This window comes from Balearica regulorum, chromosome 1, assembly GCF_011004875.1.
Source record: "Balearica regulorum gibbericeps isolate bBalReg1 chromosome 1, bBalReg1.pri, whole genome shotgun sequence".
Lineage (NCBI taxonomy): Eukaryota > Metazoa > Chordata > Aves > Gruiformes > Gruidae > Balearica > Balearica regulorum.
Window position 1 is genome coordinate 78682817 of NC_046184.1, and position 18217 is coordinate 78701033.

Here is an 18217-nt window from a genome sequence, read left to right on the forward strand (position 1 = left end):
ACTACAGCAAATATATTGCGTAATAACATAATGGTTGTGTATATCAATCTAATCAGGAAAGATACTGGGGAGGGGGGTGGGGGAGAAATTGCAGTTAATCTGGCTGATAGAGGGCTTACGAGCAATAAACTCTTCTAACTTTAGTCCTGGAACTTTAATACGTTTTTTGGAAATATTATCACCTAACCATGTGGAGCAGAGGGAAACAAGCTATTGCCTTTTAAAATCAGGATGCTTAAAATCTTTGTCCTAATAACTTCAAGGATTTTCAGTTTTCATCTAACACACAATCTGATTCTGCAAATGCCACCATGTGAAATGACCTCTTTGTGAGGATCAAGATGCAGGGTCGGGCCTGTGAAAGGTTCAGGTGTGTCCTTCAGACCATCTGGGTAGTACTGCAATATGACTGTTAAATTAATAGTGTGCGCTAGAGCTTGGTTCAGTTAGTGTGTGATCATAAGAGATTGAAAGGAACAAATGGAGTTGTGATCTTGAAGGTAACTGAACTGTTGGAATGCATTTAAGCCATCCTCATGCAGGGCCATAAAGTAGCAGCTGTCTCACCTTTTGCATGAGTGGCGTTGAGCAACTCTAAAAGATCAGTTTACATGTAGACAAACATTTAGGTACCAAAATTCATTAGGAAAAGAGCCAGCATTTCCCCTTGTACGCGTCACCCTGCTGTATAAAGAGTTTATTGTTGTAGAACCTGGAAAATTCTCCATAACCCATTGCAGGCTGGTTGTCAAAGCAACACGTAATCTGAACATGTGCATTTGCTAAAGAACATCCTGCTTTTATAGGAACCATTGAAATCTCAATGGAGGGAAAAATTTTCTTCAGCTCTAGGGTCGATCTGTGTATCAGAAGTTACATCTGAGTACATGTAATTTCACAGTGGTTGACCATTAGGTTAAAAATAGTCTTGTTGACCACACACAGTGTAACATTTTTTGAATTAAAATTTAGCTGTGCCCATAGCTACAGAATTTCTTAAAGTCAGTGCTTATAGACACCAGCAGCTAGGGGGTGGACTTAGGACTGATTTATTTAACATCTGAGGGAAAAGGCATACTTTTTTATAATTGTCACAAGTAGTGTTTCCCAAATACTAGCTAATGCAGCTGGAAAGAGTGGTTGACAATTATTTTTAGCTTTGTAAAGATCTGTAAGTTTTCAGGGAAAAGGTGAAATAGTCTTTTTTTTTTTTCTTTCCCTTTTTCAGAAAGCACATGGCTTATTGAATAGATGGCAAAATAGTTTCAGTTGATGTACTGTGCAATGAAGTCTGTCTTAATCGGATTGTAGATTTTCTTGCTTTTGCTGTAAGGACAATGACGTTGTAGAGGAGAAAGGCAGTATCTGGATTCTACAGATTTCTAAGCATAGTTGAATCATGTTGCAACAGTCAAGTCCAATAGCGGTAAAACAAAAAAGAGAAACATGGAAACTGAATGCTAAGAAGAGACTTCCATAGTTGGGAATGCAATGCTTAACTTTTATTGTAGCATTTGCATTTTTTTAACACATGCATACCTTGCTGTGAGTTAACTGCTCTGGTTGGATTTGGATTTTTGAGGGGTTCACTTTTAAAGCATAAATACCAAAATACAGATTTCAAATGCTCATATCAAAATTCATTGTCACTTGGTAGCTGGTGCTAGGCTAGTACATTTTATCTGGAATCATTTTTGGAGAGAAACGCTGCATATGAGACATTTGCATACTCTTAGACCACTAGGTGCAGCTCTGGGGTTTTGGGGGGAAGTGTGTGTGTGTTTGGTTTTTTGTAAGCACAACCATGCAGATGCTACTGTGATGTGATTCAGAGAACATGCTATGATGAGCTACTCTAGTTGTGGTGCTGTAATGACTTGTAATGCTGTTTGCCCCTCTTCATTGTTGACTGTTCATCTGTGATTGCCGGACATGGCACATAGAATCCTAGCATGGTTTGGGTTGGAAGACGTTTAAAGATCACCAAGTTCCACCCATCTGCCATGGGCAGGGACAAGTTCCACTAGACCAGGTTGCCCAAAGCCCCATCCATCCTGGTCTTGATCACTTCCAGGGAGGGGCCATCCACAACTTCTCTTGGCAACCTGTTCCAGTGTTTCACCACTCTTATCAGGAAAAAAAATTCTTCCTTATATCTAATCTAAACCTACCCTCTATTAGTTTAAAGTCATTACCCCTTGTCCTATCACTACAGGCCCTGGTAAAAAGTCTCCCTCCATCATTTTTTATAAGCCCCCTTTATCTATTGAATGGCTGAAATATGGTCTCTCAAGAGCCTTTTCTTCTCCAGGCTGAAGAACCCCAACTCTCTCAGCTTTTCTCATGGGAGAGGTGTTCCAGGCCTTTGACCATTTCATGTCGCTCTTTGGACTTGTCTCTAACAACTCCATGTTTGTCTTGTACTGGGGACTCCAGAGCTGGATGCATTACTCCAGTTGGGTCTCACCGTACAAATCTGTCCAGCTTGTTGGTGAAGACCCTCTTGTCCCACTTGGTCAGGTGAATCTCATCAGCTCCCAGCAGACCTAGCTTCTCAAAGGTAGATCCGTGATCATAGAAGCCAAAGCATAAATACTCACACTCCAGTACACGAACCGATTTGGCATATGTCATTGACCTGGCACAAGCTAAGTACTCTGAAACGAATTATATTTTTTTTTGTAATATGAAATACATTTTTTTGGTAGGGAAAAGGAGTTCAGGCACTGCAGCAGTGCAGCAGTTCCACTGTAGTTGTGACAGAACACATGAATTGATTGGACAGATTGAGAGGTAGGTCCTGTTGTGTGTAATCTGTACTCCTGGTGTAGCTCAATTACCTCAGGTGTTTGTAGAATTACATCTTTAGAATTGCTGAGATTCATCACATGAGATTACTTGCATGGGGAAATGTTGCATTATCAAGACATCCTCTTTTTCTTGCTTAGTTGTGAATAGATACAGTAGCTTTTGTCTCACAGATTATCTGCTTGCACATACACTGATTTATGTCCTCTAAATTAAAGAAAAATGTTAACCATTACTGGTTAAAAACAAGCACTTACAGATGAAACTGGGTTTTTTTCCATAGTACATCCACAGAATCATGACCTTTTCCTGGATCCTTCTTGTTCAGGACATCACAATTGAACAAGGGCAGTGTGGTTGCTTTCACAAATATTAAGACTCCAGTGTGTGATAATGGAGAATTTGTAGCTATTTATATTGTACTGCAAACGTGTTCATAGCATTTCATCTTTGTTACAGTAAGGATGGCAACTTTTAAAAGATCTTTAGCAGGTTTTTTTCCCTAGTCTGTAATATTTTTTTGACAGCTTAGTCTCTAACAGCAAAAGTGTAATTGATAGCTGAAAAAGGTCAAGCAAATTGCAGGTAAAGATTGGAGCGTAATTAACCAACCTCATGTCTCTTAGAGATCATTCTTAGAGTAGAGTAGGTAAGGAGTTCACCAAGAGAAATAATACCCTATTCCTAGGATTTACTGCCTTGTTATGTTTTCTAGCAGGGAAGTATTTCCATAAAATGTCTGCTAGAAAGGTAGCGTGCCCATGCTTGCTGTCCTTCAGAAAAATTCTGAGTCAGCAGGATGGGAACCAGATGGATGGGAGAACCGGAAGCATAATGATGAGCAGAAAGTAATAAAAAAGTGCAGGTGTGCAGGGAGAGAGAACAGAGATCTTAAGAACTAAAGCATAAAGGAGAATGATTCAAAATACATTATGGAGAGGACATACATATTTTGGGCTTAAAAAATGTATATGGAAAAAAGGTTACTATTTCTAAGCCCAAGTGCCCTCATTTTAGACTTGCTTTTTTTGTTCCCAAGAGGACATATGCCCAGACTTCTGTAGGAAATCTGGCTGCCAGCTGGCACAGCACCTTTCAAAGAGACCTAATTTTATATTTTCAGAATCTGGCAATATCGACCACCTCCGTCTGTAATAGGCTGCTGCTTGTAATATCTGTTAAACTGCATTTGAACATATAATTTTAAGTTTCTTTGCCAACCTATTAATAAGGGCCAGGCTATGAGAGCTGTCAATAGGGTCAAAAAAGTGTTTTAATTTTGTGAGATCTGTGGGTTCATGTTTTTGTTTTTCATGAGTTTACATCTTTTGGCGGGCTCTAGGATATTAACTTGTATGATGAAATATTATCTTCCCATATTTGAGTCTGTATTGAGAGGAGGCTGGAATAAATCCTTTTGTAGCAATAGTAGAAATCTGTCATATTAAATTCAGTGTTAAAATTGGAGGCAAAGTTACTTGGAGTACTGGCTTAATTTTTCTGGGATAGAAATCAGAAAGTATTGAGCACATCATCATAGTATATAATGATTTGTCCAGCTAAATAGAATTTAACATAGGTAGTGAGGGAGCAGATTCAGTTCTCTGGCTCCACCTCAGGGAGGGTGCCAGGGGAGCACTCTCAGTAGCAGGCAGAGCTGCTTTTGCAGAGTTCAGGTGATGACAGGCAGCCTATTTGTGTTAATTTAATATTGAGGAAGAAAGCCACCTCAGATTTGGAAGAGGCAAAATGGCCACTGCTGTGTGGCAGCCACTGGTTCAGCATGGGTCTGCTTCAGTTTGTGCTAACTGTAGCTCTAAGCTTTCATTGATACCAGTCTGTCCTAAACCCTGATAGTATCAATTAGTTCTTGTAATCACTAGTAACCAATGTTTGATATTCATATAAGCCTGAGGGGAAAAAAATTATTGTTTTGGGTTTAATTCTAGAATCCTCTGTAAAATTATTTTCATTACAAGAGAAAATGCAAGTATTTATGTACAGTAGCAGTGAAATAGTGCACCCAAGCTTAATTGAGGTGGATTCTGCAGTGTATAGCTGTAATGTTGAAATTTGTCATTTATATGAATTTTATTAGTGTTTCTTTGAATTCCTGTTAATATATTTTCTGGGGTTTTTTTTCAGCTCTTCGTTGTAGTCCTCCAGTTTCTTGGAAACATTGCAGCAGGAAATGGAGATTCCCAGAATAGCATTTGGAAGTGTGCTTTCCCAGATCTCTTCTTGTAAGCATGGATGCGGGTTTTTTTTCTAATGTAATTTCTGTGGTTAGATTCAAATCTTTTGTACATGATAGTTGTACCTCTACTAGCACCATGAAGCTTTGAAAAATAACTTTGGTGAGAATGGGACAGTTGAGACCATATCCTGTAGATGTTTTTTTTGTTAGTCCACCCGCAGGGGTCAGGACCTTTAAAAACCTGCTTGTTCTAAACTAACTGTAAATTGATTTCTTTTAACAGAAACTGGAGGAAAAATATATTTTAAATTATGAGATTCAAACATAAACTTTATTTCAGAGGTGTTTTCAAGTAGTTAGAATCATTTCCAAGAACATAGCCCATTCTTTATTCACTTTGATGTTGTGCAGGCCTGTCAGTATTTGTGGATTAAATGGAATCTATAAAAGTGACTTAATCTTCCAGTCCTTCTACCCTTCTCCTAACCTCACCAGAATATCTTCCTGGAGGTTTGATGACATATGTGTAATGAAATATTATGTAAACAATTTTGTGCAGACACGTGACAATATTGTTGATGTATTTGGCCAAGTTTTTCATAGTAAGCTAGTAACAAAGGCACATTAATTCAATTTGATAATCACTCTGAGTGTGGCTTTGGAGCCCACTTGTCAGCACTGGATGTAGAAAGACCTTATGATAGTAGAAGCAGATGATTATTATGGTTTCACCTGATTTCTAGATCTCTAGTTAGCTCCAATTTAGCATTAGTTTTGTAAATTGCCTGTTAAGTTTGACCATCAGCTAGGAGTTGGATGTTTTTCTTTGCAGATGACTTCTGTCCCTCTTGGGCAATGACAAACTTATAATTCTCTAAAATACAGCAAAGAACAACAGCTCAACGAGCTGAATGCCACTAGTCTGTTTTTCCAGGGTCAGTTTTAGCTTACTTTCTTAACTCCTTATTTTCTCTTGAAGGAAATGCCTAACGTACAGTGATGAGAAAATCGTTGCCTATTGTTGTATGGTCCTGTTCACTTGCCTTAATTCAGAGAAAGTGAGAGAACTACTGGATCCTGGGAACTTGCCTGTGGTTCTTCATGTCCTGAAAGTCTACAGAGAGCAGTTGGAGTCTGAGTGGTCGTATGTATCTTCAGATATTTTTTTCCCCCTCTTAATTAGATGTTTTTCTAGTGTAAATCACTGTATTAAAATGTCTAAATTTGTGACACTGCTAAATAGTAAGTGAAGATCTATTTACAAGTTAGTCATTTAGTATAGAGATAATTTTCATGACACTTACTGACTGTTTTGATTGCTGCTAAAATAAGACTACATTTTTGTTGAGGATATAGACAGGAGTTTTAAAATGGTCTGGTTTTTTTGTTTAATGAAACAGGGTTCTAGAATGCAAACTAATTTATACTTGTGTGCTGGTTTGTGGAGATTTTTGAAATGAAGTTATGCAGAATATAGTGTTACAGACTGCAATTATTGGATCATGCTAGGAAGACTTGTATGATTAATGCTTGTGAATACTACATAAGACGCGTGGTGGGGGTTCTGGTATTTTTGGGGTTTTTTTGGTTTTTTTAGAAGATCTGTTGTCTAGTTCAACATGCAGTCATTTTTATACCATAACAGAGAAGATGTTTTGTTGTGAATCTTGCATGTTTCATTTTCATACTTTAAGAACACCTAATCAGTGGTTTTATTCCATTGAGCTTTTGTACTTTTTTCTAATAGCTGTTTTGTAAATTTGTTGTCAGTTAATACATTTGAGAAATGTTTCTGGCCCTGCATCAGCAGGGATATACATTCAGTTAATTGTTGCATGATGCATTCTAAGGGGGGAAAAAGGATAGTCTGTGTGTTTTTCCTAGCCTTCTTTTGAAGGTCGTGTTTAAATTCAAATTTAAATTAGGAAGAATTGTCGGGGTTTTACTAGTTATTTGGAAAGTCTCTAAACAGAGTTAAGATGATTGAATGAAAAGAAAATGTCATTTAATAGTTTGCTATTGTACTGAAAAAATGAGTTTAAATTTGTTTGTGGCTAGGCTTTTCTCATAACCAGGTCAATTTGCTCTAGGACATAAATAGTTTTCAGAAAGCAAACTTAAAGCTTCAGAGTCAGGTGGACCAGACTTGTATTTCAAAAGTGACAAACTGAGTCTTTAGTTTTGGCATCTGTCAATATAAAACAGATGTGAAAGACTGTTTTTTCGGGTATCTGTGTCTTGATTGTCCTTCATTTTCTTTATGCATTGAAGATATACTGAAATGTATTTTGGACTGAGATATGAGAGTCAGGGAGAGCTGGAAGATGTTATCATGTTGTTAAATTTATATTTTTGAAGGTAATTGCAGAATAAATACAGCATCCAAATAAACGCCAAGGTATCAATTTTCCCTGATCTTTCTAGTCTGAAGTGCATTCTGTTGTTGATGTTAGGATGAAAATGTCTTACCTCCACTATGGATGTTTGATGTGGGTGGGAAATGGTCTCTCTTCAGAATAGTCTTGAAAGTCAAAAAGGGCAAACTTCTGTACAAGATATATGACCATGATGAAGGAAAAGAGGTGGGTAGAAAAGAGTAATCGTAGTCCTCCCATAAGGCAGCTACACAATGTTGCCCTCTAATTTCTGTCAGAATGCTGAGTTCCTCTACAGGGAATATACAAAAAAGCGTTGGATTATCTTCCAGGCATTAAGAAAATGCTATATTTGGTTTTCTTTCATATACTTAAACACTGGCTAGTTAAATCTCAAAGCTCCCTATCAGTTTTGCCAGTTGAAAAAGTAATGAATTTGTAGTACAAGTTTCTTGTCATTTTATACCATCATCTTGAACTGAATTATAAATGGAAATCTTTCAATAATGTTGGCATTATTTTCAAGTCAACACAGGTGAAGTGCATTCACAAGTGCAAAATTTAAACCAAACAGTATATTGCAACAGTGCAGTATCAAGCATTGAATGCGAATTCAAACAGTATGACATTGTAAGTGAAAAAATAATTCCTTGCTAGAAAGGGACGATTTTCTGTTTCTTTGTAGCTTTAGAACCTTTTTGTGATTCATCTATTTCCCCCCATTTCTTGATCCTCACTTCATTTGCTTTTCTAATTCTCCATTTTCTTGTATCTCCCATTTCAAGAAACACATTTACCTCTCTGATTCTTCCTCATGTTAATCTGTTCTTATTGTGAGATAGTATTTGTTACGGCTGAGGGTAATTTAATATGGCAAAATATGTTCATCTTCATATTAGATTTTATTTTTTTTTTTAAAAAGTGATTTCCATCCTGAAAGAAAGTGTGATTTTTATATATTGCAGTATATGTAGTATCTTTGGTCTACTGGTGTAGAGGGGGAGATATGAAAGTAAGGTTTTCACATACTTTATTTTTTAAAAAAAAAAAAAAAAAGGTTGGTGTAAGAGGCGTATTTTTCATATTTTCAGTGGAAAATCTTCTAGTGTGTACCATTCCTTATTTCTATCATTTTTCCATTTGTAGAGCTCATATTGTAAGAGAGTTTGAGTACTACACCTGAAGTCATACAGCTGAACCTCCCAGCCCAAACAGTTTTCTAATATTCTAGGGAAAAAAAACCAAATAGAATTGGTTTGTTTTGAGGGTAGTCTTGAGTTGTGTCTGAAAACTTGGGTTTTTTTATTATCACTAATCCTTCTACTGTGAGATAAATGTGGATGGATACAATTGTTTAATGTGTGATAATACCTTCTGTTGCTTGCTTGCTTTCTTTTTTCCTATTGCTGAGCAGTGGGAAGCAGCTAGCCAGTTCTCGTGTCCTGCCTACTCGAGCAGTTTTCTCTGCCGGTTCTCCGAGCTTAGGGGAAAGCTCTACTGATGCCAGCCACGCTGCATCTAGTTTCTGTAGGAAACCTGTGAACTTTTCACCACTCTCCATTTAGTAGCATAAAGTCCTGCTCAGTTCCTCTGATCAGACAGAGCAAGCAGTGTCCAGAAATTGCTTCCTAACGTATACTTTGCTGGAACAGAAAAGCTGAACAATAAACAGGATTTCTTATTTTGGTAGAAGTGGTGTTATCTACTTTGGCTGATGGAAGTTGAAGATTCTTGCCTTGGGTATAAGAAAGTTTCGGGGTTTTTTGACAATGATAAATGAAAAGTGAAGCTTTGCCCTTGGGTCAGTGTTGTTCCTGACATGTAATGCTGTCTCTTTAGGACAACTTTTGAAGTGTTTTGTGTGCTTATAGTAGCTATTCTTTCATTAGAGCCTTCCTGTTTCTAAAACATTTTTGGATATTGTATGAATTGCAATTTTCTGCAGTTAGGTGTGTGAAAGACAGACGCCAGTCATTTTTGTTTTGAGCATAATGTTTAGATAAGTTTGGACTCTGGTGTATTGCTGCTCTTGCTTCGGTGTCCATTTTTGTCATTGCATACAATCTTCCTGGTTTGAACTAATTCTTGGTTCATTACTAAAGCACTTCTTTCTTTTTTTCCCCTCATCGAGTAACTATGTTACTTTCTGATAGGGAAGAGTATGTGTGGAGACACAGTCATGTAAAAATGTTTGAAAAGATTTCTGTCCTTTTCTTATGAAGTCCGAAGGTAAGCTTTGGATGCCTCTCTGGCTGGACTGTAGAAAAAATATTTGTCAGCAATTCATTGAAAATTTGGAGCTGTACTTCAGCTCTCACTGAAGTACATACACTAGGATTGCTTAAATGAATTTACATAGCCGCGGTATTTGCAACAGAGCCAGTACTCTGTTCTAAAGATCTGGGTCCTTTGCGCCCCAGCTAACGAAGTGCACAGCAACCATTTTTAAGCGGCTGTTACGGCGTTATATGACAGAGCCGAAATACAAACTATTCTTCTTCCAGGAGGTGATGCTCACTGCTGGACTCACAAGTGACTGAAATTAAGATGTTCTTACTTGTAAAGTTAAAAATATTACTTAATTCCTGCCTACCTTCTTGTCTCTCAGCTGGAGCATCTGGTTTCATATTACACCGAATAAAAAGTGAATGCCACAAGTGTTTATTCATCTTGGCTGGACTTTCTTGCTGTCAAATGCTGCTTTTAGGTATTGAAAATCTTTGAATAACCAGGCATGTTTTGGTTATAGGCAAAACTTTTATTCACAATTTTATTCCTTTTGCACTGAAATTTATAACTTAATGTTTCTCTAAGCTAGTGTCCAATGAATTCCACAAATAAACACTTAGGATGCTCAATTTATTTTTGCAGTTTGCTGCCATGAACCGTTAGGACAGAGAGAGGACGTCCAGGACAAATATTTGGATTTAAGGCCATTGGCTGAACTGTAGTCTCTCCCATGGCGTCCTCAGTACTCCATTCAGCTAGCAATGTTGGGATTTCTACTCTTCACCCATAATCTTCACTGATCTTTAAAATCTTTTATTTTTGTTTAATGGCAACTCCTCCTCTGATCATGATTCCACATTCATGTTTAGAGTCCAGTTTTCCATCTCCAAGCTGAAAAAGTCCTTAGGGAAGGTTCAGGAGGAACTTCTTTCCAAGTGTGACGCCTTTTGCTTCTCCCTCCAGTCTCACAGTAGTTCTGTAGGGAGAAGGCTTTGTCAGAGGAAATCTGAGATTTATTCTGAGCAGTTTTTCAGAGCTCCTTTTTTTAGAAGCAGCTGGTCGGGTAGTGGACCTTTTGCAATTCCTCTTCTGTCTGCCATAAACCCCTCTCCCAGTGAAGAGAGCAGAGGAAGCGTCTCTAAAGGCAGGACCTAGCTTTCTGGAATGTTCCTGTTAATTTGCCTACTACTTGAATCATGAGATGTTTGGTAGAAGACAAGGATCTCCTGTTGGGGAACAGGGAATGGCTGAAGTGTTGGCTATGCTTCCTGAGAGGGGTCGGTTGTAGGAGATACAGCCTCAGTTTAGCAACTTCTGAATCTAATCTGTGATGGAAAGCCAAGCCATCTAAGCAGTTTTTGAAGCAGAGGAGAGCTATTTTGCAGATCAGCATAATGAGATTTGGAGACTATAAGCACTGATGCATTTTTAAAACATGTTTGTAGATTGACAGAATAACAAAAATTGCCTCAGAACTTGAAAGAAAGGGAGGTTACAGTGCTGTGATGCACACCTAAGTGTGTCTTCATGAGTGATACACTTTCTATTAAGTATTTTCTGTGGCATGCTATAAGCTAAGGAAATAGTTAATAAATTTAAGAAGGAAGTCTGTTTTATAAGGAATGCCCTGGTCACAAATTTTGTATTCAGTCCTTGTATGATCATACCTGTTTATCCAGACCAGATGGTCTGAAGACTGATTTCATTAAGCTTGTGATTACTTGTAAGCATCAGAAATGCTTCTATCTCTGAAATCTGTGAAGCTGCAGATGTAATTCACACGTTTAATAAATATTCCCTTGATTTAAGAACTGATAGCTCCTTCCCTTTCTCTTTTAGAAGCTTGATCCTCTAAACAGCTCCAAGATTTTTTTTTAAATGGTGCTACCTTTGCCATCTTTAATGCTAGATGCTGAGTGGCATTTTAAAATAGTATTAATTAACATTTATTAGACAATGTATTTTTTAAACTGCCTCTAAACTCTAGTCAACACAGCTCCTGAACTTGTTTCAGGCTAGCAGTTAATCTTGAATACTAGGAGCTCTTCTGAGGTGGTTGCTGCTGCTGGTGGAACTCCCAAGAGCAGGGATCTGAGGAGGCAGATTGTGTATCTCCAACGAAACATTGTCTGACTGGCTGTATACCCCTTTGTTTTGTAGCTTTTGGCTAAAATCTTATGGCAAGAAGAAACTGGAAGTTTTCAGGATGGAAAGCCGTTGCAACTTACCTGTCTTGTCCTGAATGTTTGGATCTGTAGTTGGGCTTGCAAAGAGTGCCCAGAGCTTGCTGCTCTGAGAAAGTTTCAAGGAGTATGATGTTTACAGAATATACTTCAAAGCGTATGTCTTTGCAAAGACACTGGGTCTGCAGAAACAAGTTAGTTTCCTTTCTTTGGTTTGATTTATGGCATACGCTAATTAAATGATCCTATCTCCTTGACGGTTCTTTGCTGTGCAGTTGTCTTCTAGAAAATGTATTCTTTGCAACATGCAGCTACTATCTAAGCTATTAGCTTAAGAATTAATACCCTGTAACTTTGGTGAAAAACTTCCATGCTGCTATGGCCTGGTGCATGGGTTCCTGTCCTATCTTGTCCTGAGACCTTGCCCTTTAATGTAGGCTCGCCGTTTCAGGCATTGGTTATGATCATTGCTTCCAGCTTGCTCTGCTCGTGATCGTAGTTGTGGATTAGCATTCCCTCTAAAATACTTCCTTGCACATGAAAGTTTTTAAATATCTCAACTTCAGTCCTGTTGCTTCTACCCTCTTGTGATTTTTTTTTTTTTTTTTTCTTTTAGGGTTCTTAATTCCTTTCTATCTGTTCCCTAACAGCAGAAGATCTGTCTCTTAAACTGTGATTGGTCTTTCTGCATTAATGCATCTTTTGGTTCTGCTTCCTCTGCCCCTTCTTCTGTTTCCATTCAAAGGGATGAGCATGGTTTTCATGTCCTTGTGAGATGACAATTTATTTTCTGTGTATCTTCCATCTTTCCAGTATACCTCCGTAACGGTATGATGATGTAATTCTTCTGAAGTGTTGACATATTAAGTTGAACACACCTTAAACATGTAAGCAAATATACTTACTCCATAAGCTGATACTCTTTTTCCAGTGCTGCTTTCTTTCAACAGCTGCTGCCTACCCAAGGGTGCTATCTGGGAATTGGACATATCCTTCCTTTAGGAAACAAAGCTGGAATACACTGTTCAGTAACTGAAATGTATTTCCTGCTTGCTCTGTTTCTGTGTGACTACTACCAAAGTCTGAAGAGTCCTCTGTAACAAGCTCCCTTGCAGTTTCAAAGGAAGAAGAGAGCGCAAGCAGTATCCCCTGTCATATGTGCAGTATGATGAAAAGACTTGCCAAGCACTGCCTGCCTCTTTTTTTTTTTTTTTTTTTTTTTTCCTAACAGCTTTTTCTTAAAACATGCAGAGAACTATGCCTTAGGCTCTGGAAAGTTGTGGAGCCTTTAAAAAGTCATTCCTCTGTGGTTTCCCCACACATCCACTCCCTTTCGGGTTTGTATTAATCAACAGCAGAAAAGTGTGTCACACACTCTAGAAGCTACTGTGTTTAGAAGAGAAACCAGTACAGAATGCCACATGAGATCTATTTTCAAATATTGAACCTGCAAACATATGTGTTTTGTAAAATAATTAGGAAAAAGTAGTACAAAATTACATTATAATTTATCCTAACCGAGACCAATGTGTATTCTAAAAGCTGTTTATTTTAGAAATACTTCAGTGGTTCCATTAGAGATGAGAGTATAGCTTGTGTCATCAGTTTTCCAAGAGTGTGCATGGGGCAATGTAGCTACTATGGAAAGAAAAAAACAGGTTGTATTTTTGATTCCTGAAGAGCAAGGAACAAAAATCCTCCATTTTAAAATAAGAGGCGTAATATGCCTTTTGGCTTCCAGAAGAACGATATTAAGAGTGTGGTCAGCTGTTTGGCAATGGAAGTAAGATTTTCTGAACATCCACTTTTTGAAACCACAGCTCAATGATGACTGTAAAGTTTAGGATGTGGGGCTCCCTCTCCCCATTTTTTGCCTTTGGTTATTTTGTCCTGACTTATGGAAAGAAGTGTGGACAGAAACTAGTGGTCCTGTGGCAAGGAGTCTCCCCCATGGGTACAGATTTTAAAGGCAAAGATGGAACTCCTCAGTAGAGCGCTTGTTGCTTATTGGTATCCACGTGGTGGAGAAACCAGAAAATGTTACCTTTTTTTCTTTTTCTGTTTTTTTTCTCTTTTTCATTTTGGGCTGGCAACTCCGTCTCTTCTCTGACAGTTTAGGGTGTCCCCCACCCCCTTCTTCAGCTCTCCAGAAAGTATTTCTTATTTTTAATTCCAGGAAAGTTGGAGTTACGTTGCAGGTTCCAAGTTCAACTGTGGTTTTAAATAGTACTGACAATTGGAAAAGTTTCCTTAATTGTAGAGATCTGAGTAGCTTCTACTTTCTATTTGCAGTAGTAGTGTATTGGCACAGCTTTCCTCAATCTTTCAAAGCCCAGCCTTGCACATTTATTTATCTTGTCACCTCTTTGTTCTTGTATATTTTGTGGAGAAGGGGGAGCAGGAAGTGATTGTGTTGCCAATAATCTTCCAGTTTTTTCTTGGTAGTTCTTCAGAAAAAAATTATTTCAACTTTTCACGTAAGTAAAAATAAATCTCTCTTTAGTGCCTTTCAGATGTAGCTATCAAATGGAATGGAAATGTCTTCTGAATCAGAGAAATATTATAGATAATCTGAACTCAGTCTTCCAGACCTGAGAGTTGACTTGGTGGACAGTATCGTGGTCTGTCAGGAGGATGCATTCACTATGGGTAATGCCTTTTGAAGATGGAAGCATGTTCACTGTTGTGCTTGATTCAGCTCAAGAGAGGAGTATTGGGCTGCTTGATACTTGGGGTTGAGCCTTAAATACGGAAATGTGTTTCCTTATTCTTCTTTTGAGTGAGAAGTGCTGGTGTTTGGGATGAATTATCTAGTTTCTAGAGATCTTTGACAGCACATGTGTTCCATTTGTTATTAAATAGCTTTATACTTGTAATTGTTTTTTAGAAAGTTTTGGTAAGGTGCTTATATTCTTGTGCAAGGACAAAAAAACTTCTGCTTCTAAAATATGTTCTGGTCCCAAACAAATCCTCCTGAGGCATATTGCTTTTTTAGCATCTAGAAAGGCTGGTGATATGGCTTTGAAAGGTTAACTGTCTAAATTTTCTTCTCTTTATTCTTCAAAATTTAGATGATTTGTTATCTTTGCTAAACTACAGTAAAAATAGCTATTTCATCTTACTAAATATTTTGGATAGAGTGGCATTATTGTAGAATGATGAAAAATGCTTTTGGTTATGAGATCAGAAGAGAAGTTTGCTGATCAAACAGAGAATCACCATGTCTTTTTCTTTCTTCTGAAACATTTATGGGGCTTTCCTTCCTCATTTTCTGAGACCGAGCACACTGTTCTCTAAACTTGTTAATGGGATCAAATCAACTTAATATGGAGCATGACATTTGATGATGAAGTTGATTGCTTACACCCGGCTTTGATTGGAGCAAGCTTAGTGGTCATTTGGAATATACTGAGCGCAAATGTAGCTTATACCATTTCATCTTGGCTGCTTCTCAAGTTCAATTTGGTACAATGCAGCCCTTGTGCTATTGTAAAGTCTTTAAACTGAACATCTCCTCCTGTATTTATCTACTGTATAAGCACTTGATTTTTATTTTTTTTTAGGATTTTAGCCAAACAATTTTTTAAGTCAAGAAAATTGGCCTATTTAACACTGTTCATTTGTTACTGTGCTACACTTGCATAACAACTTTAATTTTCACCATTTCCTTCACTAAATTACAGTGGTCCTCAGTTTATCCCAGTGGTTCTGCTGTTGGCCCCCAAAGAGAGTTTAAATCTACTACCGAAGCCTTTTGTGTGCATCTGAAATGCCATATTCAGTCAGTAACCCAAAACTGAATGTCTTTTTTTATTTCAGACTTGTGGATGGTCTTACTTTTCTTCTTCTCCCCTGCCCCAAATGAAAAACAGGAGAACTGAGGACTAAATATGTTAAATTTAATTTGCTGCTTCCTTGCTTAACTACCACCAACATTTCTGGGCATGGTAGCAAGAGTTGAAAGTGCTTTATTCCCCTACTAATTCTTCTGTTATCTCTTGGTGATGATCCTGTAGAATATGCTAGTGCTCTATTCTTTATGATACAGTAATGCAGGAAGTGGATAAGGTAAAAGAGAAACTTAAATACTGAAGCAGAAATTTCTGAGGTGTTACATCATGTCATGAAATTAAAAGGGTAAGAAGCATATACAGAAATCTACGCTCTTTTTTATAAGCAGAAACGTTATCCTGAAATACTGCAGGCTCCTCAAGCAGTAGAGGTCTAGTCCACAGAACGTGAAAGATGTGTGTGAATAAACACGAGAGTGTAGACCCAGGTAACGACTAGAATACAGATCTTCCACTTTGCAACAGTAATCACTAACGTGCACCTAGTAGCGTTAGATCTTTATGTGATAGTTATCGATCGCTTTTTAAGTACGAAGCAAATAGTCAAGATTACCTCAAAGTAATGTTATTCATGAAAATTAAGATTTAAATTCATAGTCCCAACTGCAAAATTGAAAAATCAGGCTTCAGATTGTCTCCTTCAATGTTCTCTTACCATAATTCATTGTCAGCTGAACTTTGTGTGTTATGAGGCCAAGTACTGTGTTCTGCACAACTCCGATTATTATGCTTTTTTTTCTTTTGCAGCTCCAGATAAAAGCCTTTGCTTCTGCTCAAATCCTTAAAAAAATGAAGTCAACTGTTACCATTATGAAGGTTTAATTGTGGATAGCTCGTACGCTGTGAATTGTTGGTTCAGGAACTGTGGAAGCGTTCCCTTTGACTGCCCTGCTGATGGCTTGATTTGGTTGTTACGGCTGAGTCTGCGCTGCTCAGTTGGAATGTTTGGGCTGTTGACTTTGGGGAAGTTTGTAGGTTCAAATTTTTGTTGAGAAACTCTTGAATCAATGCTACACTGCTCAGAATGCCAATTTTAAGCTGATGATTCCCTGTGCCTGTACAATTTTTTTTTTCCTTGAATATGCATACAAATATCAGTAAAAAAAAGCACAGCACAAAATAGCTTTTCTTCTCCCTCCCCCTCTTAAAATTGTCTAGTTTACAGTAACTGAACCAGTTGCTGGCTAAGTCCATAGTTACCGTTAGAAATATAATAGCTATTAATCTTTCGAACCTCTTGTTCTCTTGTTTCTCCAATAGTCATTGAGTATTTGTCCAAAAAATACTTTGTTGCAGCTGGAAGGCTTCTATGTGATCTTCCTGTTAGCTGTGTAGTGGATTATGGATACAGAAAATAAAAGGCTTTCAGCAAAGTGAAGGGAGGAGGTGGGGGGAATATTGAAATGGCTTGGTTTTCATATTATTTTAGCTGTTCTTTCTCAGTAGCTTCATCAGCTCAGAGGATGCCCTGAGATTTTACTTGTAATTATTTTATACTTAGTAGATAGACACTCTGCTTTAAAAATGCATAGTTTAGTATGCATATGCCTATGCAGCATATATAATGCTATCAGTACTCCTAGGAATGTAATTTGAGGAGAAAAATATTTGTACATACTTTGTTTTTCTCATAATGCTGAGACTACACGTCTGGGCTGAAATTAGGTGACTAGCATCTGCTATTTGCTGCTGTGAATGGTGCTCGGGAAAGTGATCAGTGTAAATACTGGCATTAGCACAAGGGTAGAGTGACCATACCTACCTGCCTCATAAAGCAAGGAGTCAGGTTTGGTTATCAGCTTAGGTTCCTATTACACAAGGAGGGTATGTTTTGTAAGTTGAGAACAGTGTTTTCCTGTCTTGCATCTGGCAAAGAAGTTCCCCTTTGCTTTGATGCTTTGTTAGAAATTTTTCTTTAAAGAGAAATTATTTGGGCACTTTTTGGCTGGTGGGCTTAAAAAGAGCATTGTGATGAAGAGCATAATAGTTTTCAAGCTTGAACTTTTGGCTTTTTGCTGAAATGCATAAACAATTGGATGAGTGTTTTGTTATTTGAATTGTGGTGTGCCTTTTGTATAACTGGCAAAAGACTCTAACCAGCTTTCCTTCAAGCATTTGAATAAAAGTGTGCTGAATTGATGGGAAATGGCCATTGCTGTATTAGGAAAAATACGGCAGAACAATGTGCAATTATTTTGTGACAATTTGTATCTATCAGCAAATAGGACCAGAAGCATGTCACATGGTCATCTACAAGTAAAAACCAACACCATTTGGAGTAAATCTAGATGCTGTTTTTGTAGCACCAGTAACATTTTTTTTTTTTCTTTAGGTTCTTGATTGTTACAGACCATTTGCTGAAATGTCCAGTGTTGGTAAAAGCCCTCTATGCCAAACTGAGCAATCAAGAAAGGTAACCCCAAAAACCAATGTGGCTTTTAGTATTTAGCATTCCATATAGAGTATCCTGTTCACATGATTGAAAAACTGTGTGGTTTCATAGTTGGCACAAAATCTCTAAATACATGTTTCTATGTCAGTAATGGTTTTAAATTGGTTGGTTAACATTACAGC

The 18217-nt window shown here is 37.7% G+C and overlaps 1 protein-coding gene across 1 annotated transcript in view; it reads left to right on the plus strand.

The window, feature by feature from the left end:
- Positions 1-18217, plus strand: part of ATXN10 (ataxin 10) — a 104600-nt gene that overhangs the window by 23259 nt on the left and 63124 nt on the right. Inside the window, 3 exon segments of the mRNA XM_075760418.1 lie at positions 4967-5051; positions 5985-6149; positions 17976-18056. Of these exon segments, the coding sequence (XP_075616533.1) occupies positions 4967-5051; positions 5985-6149; positions 17976-18056 (331 nt within the window).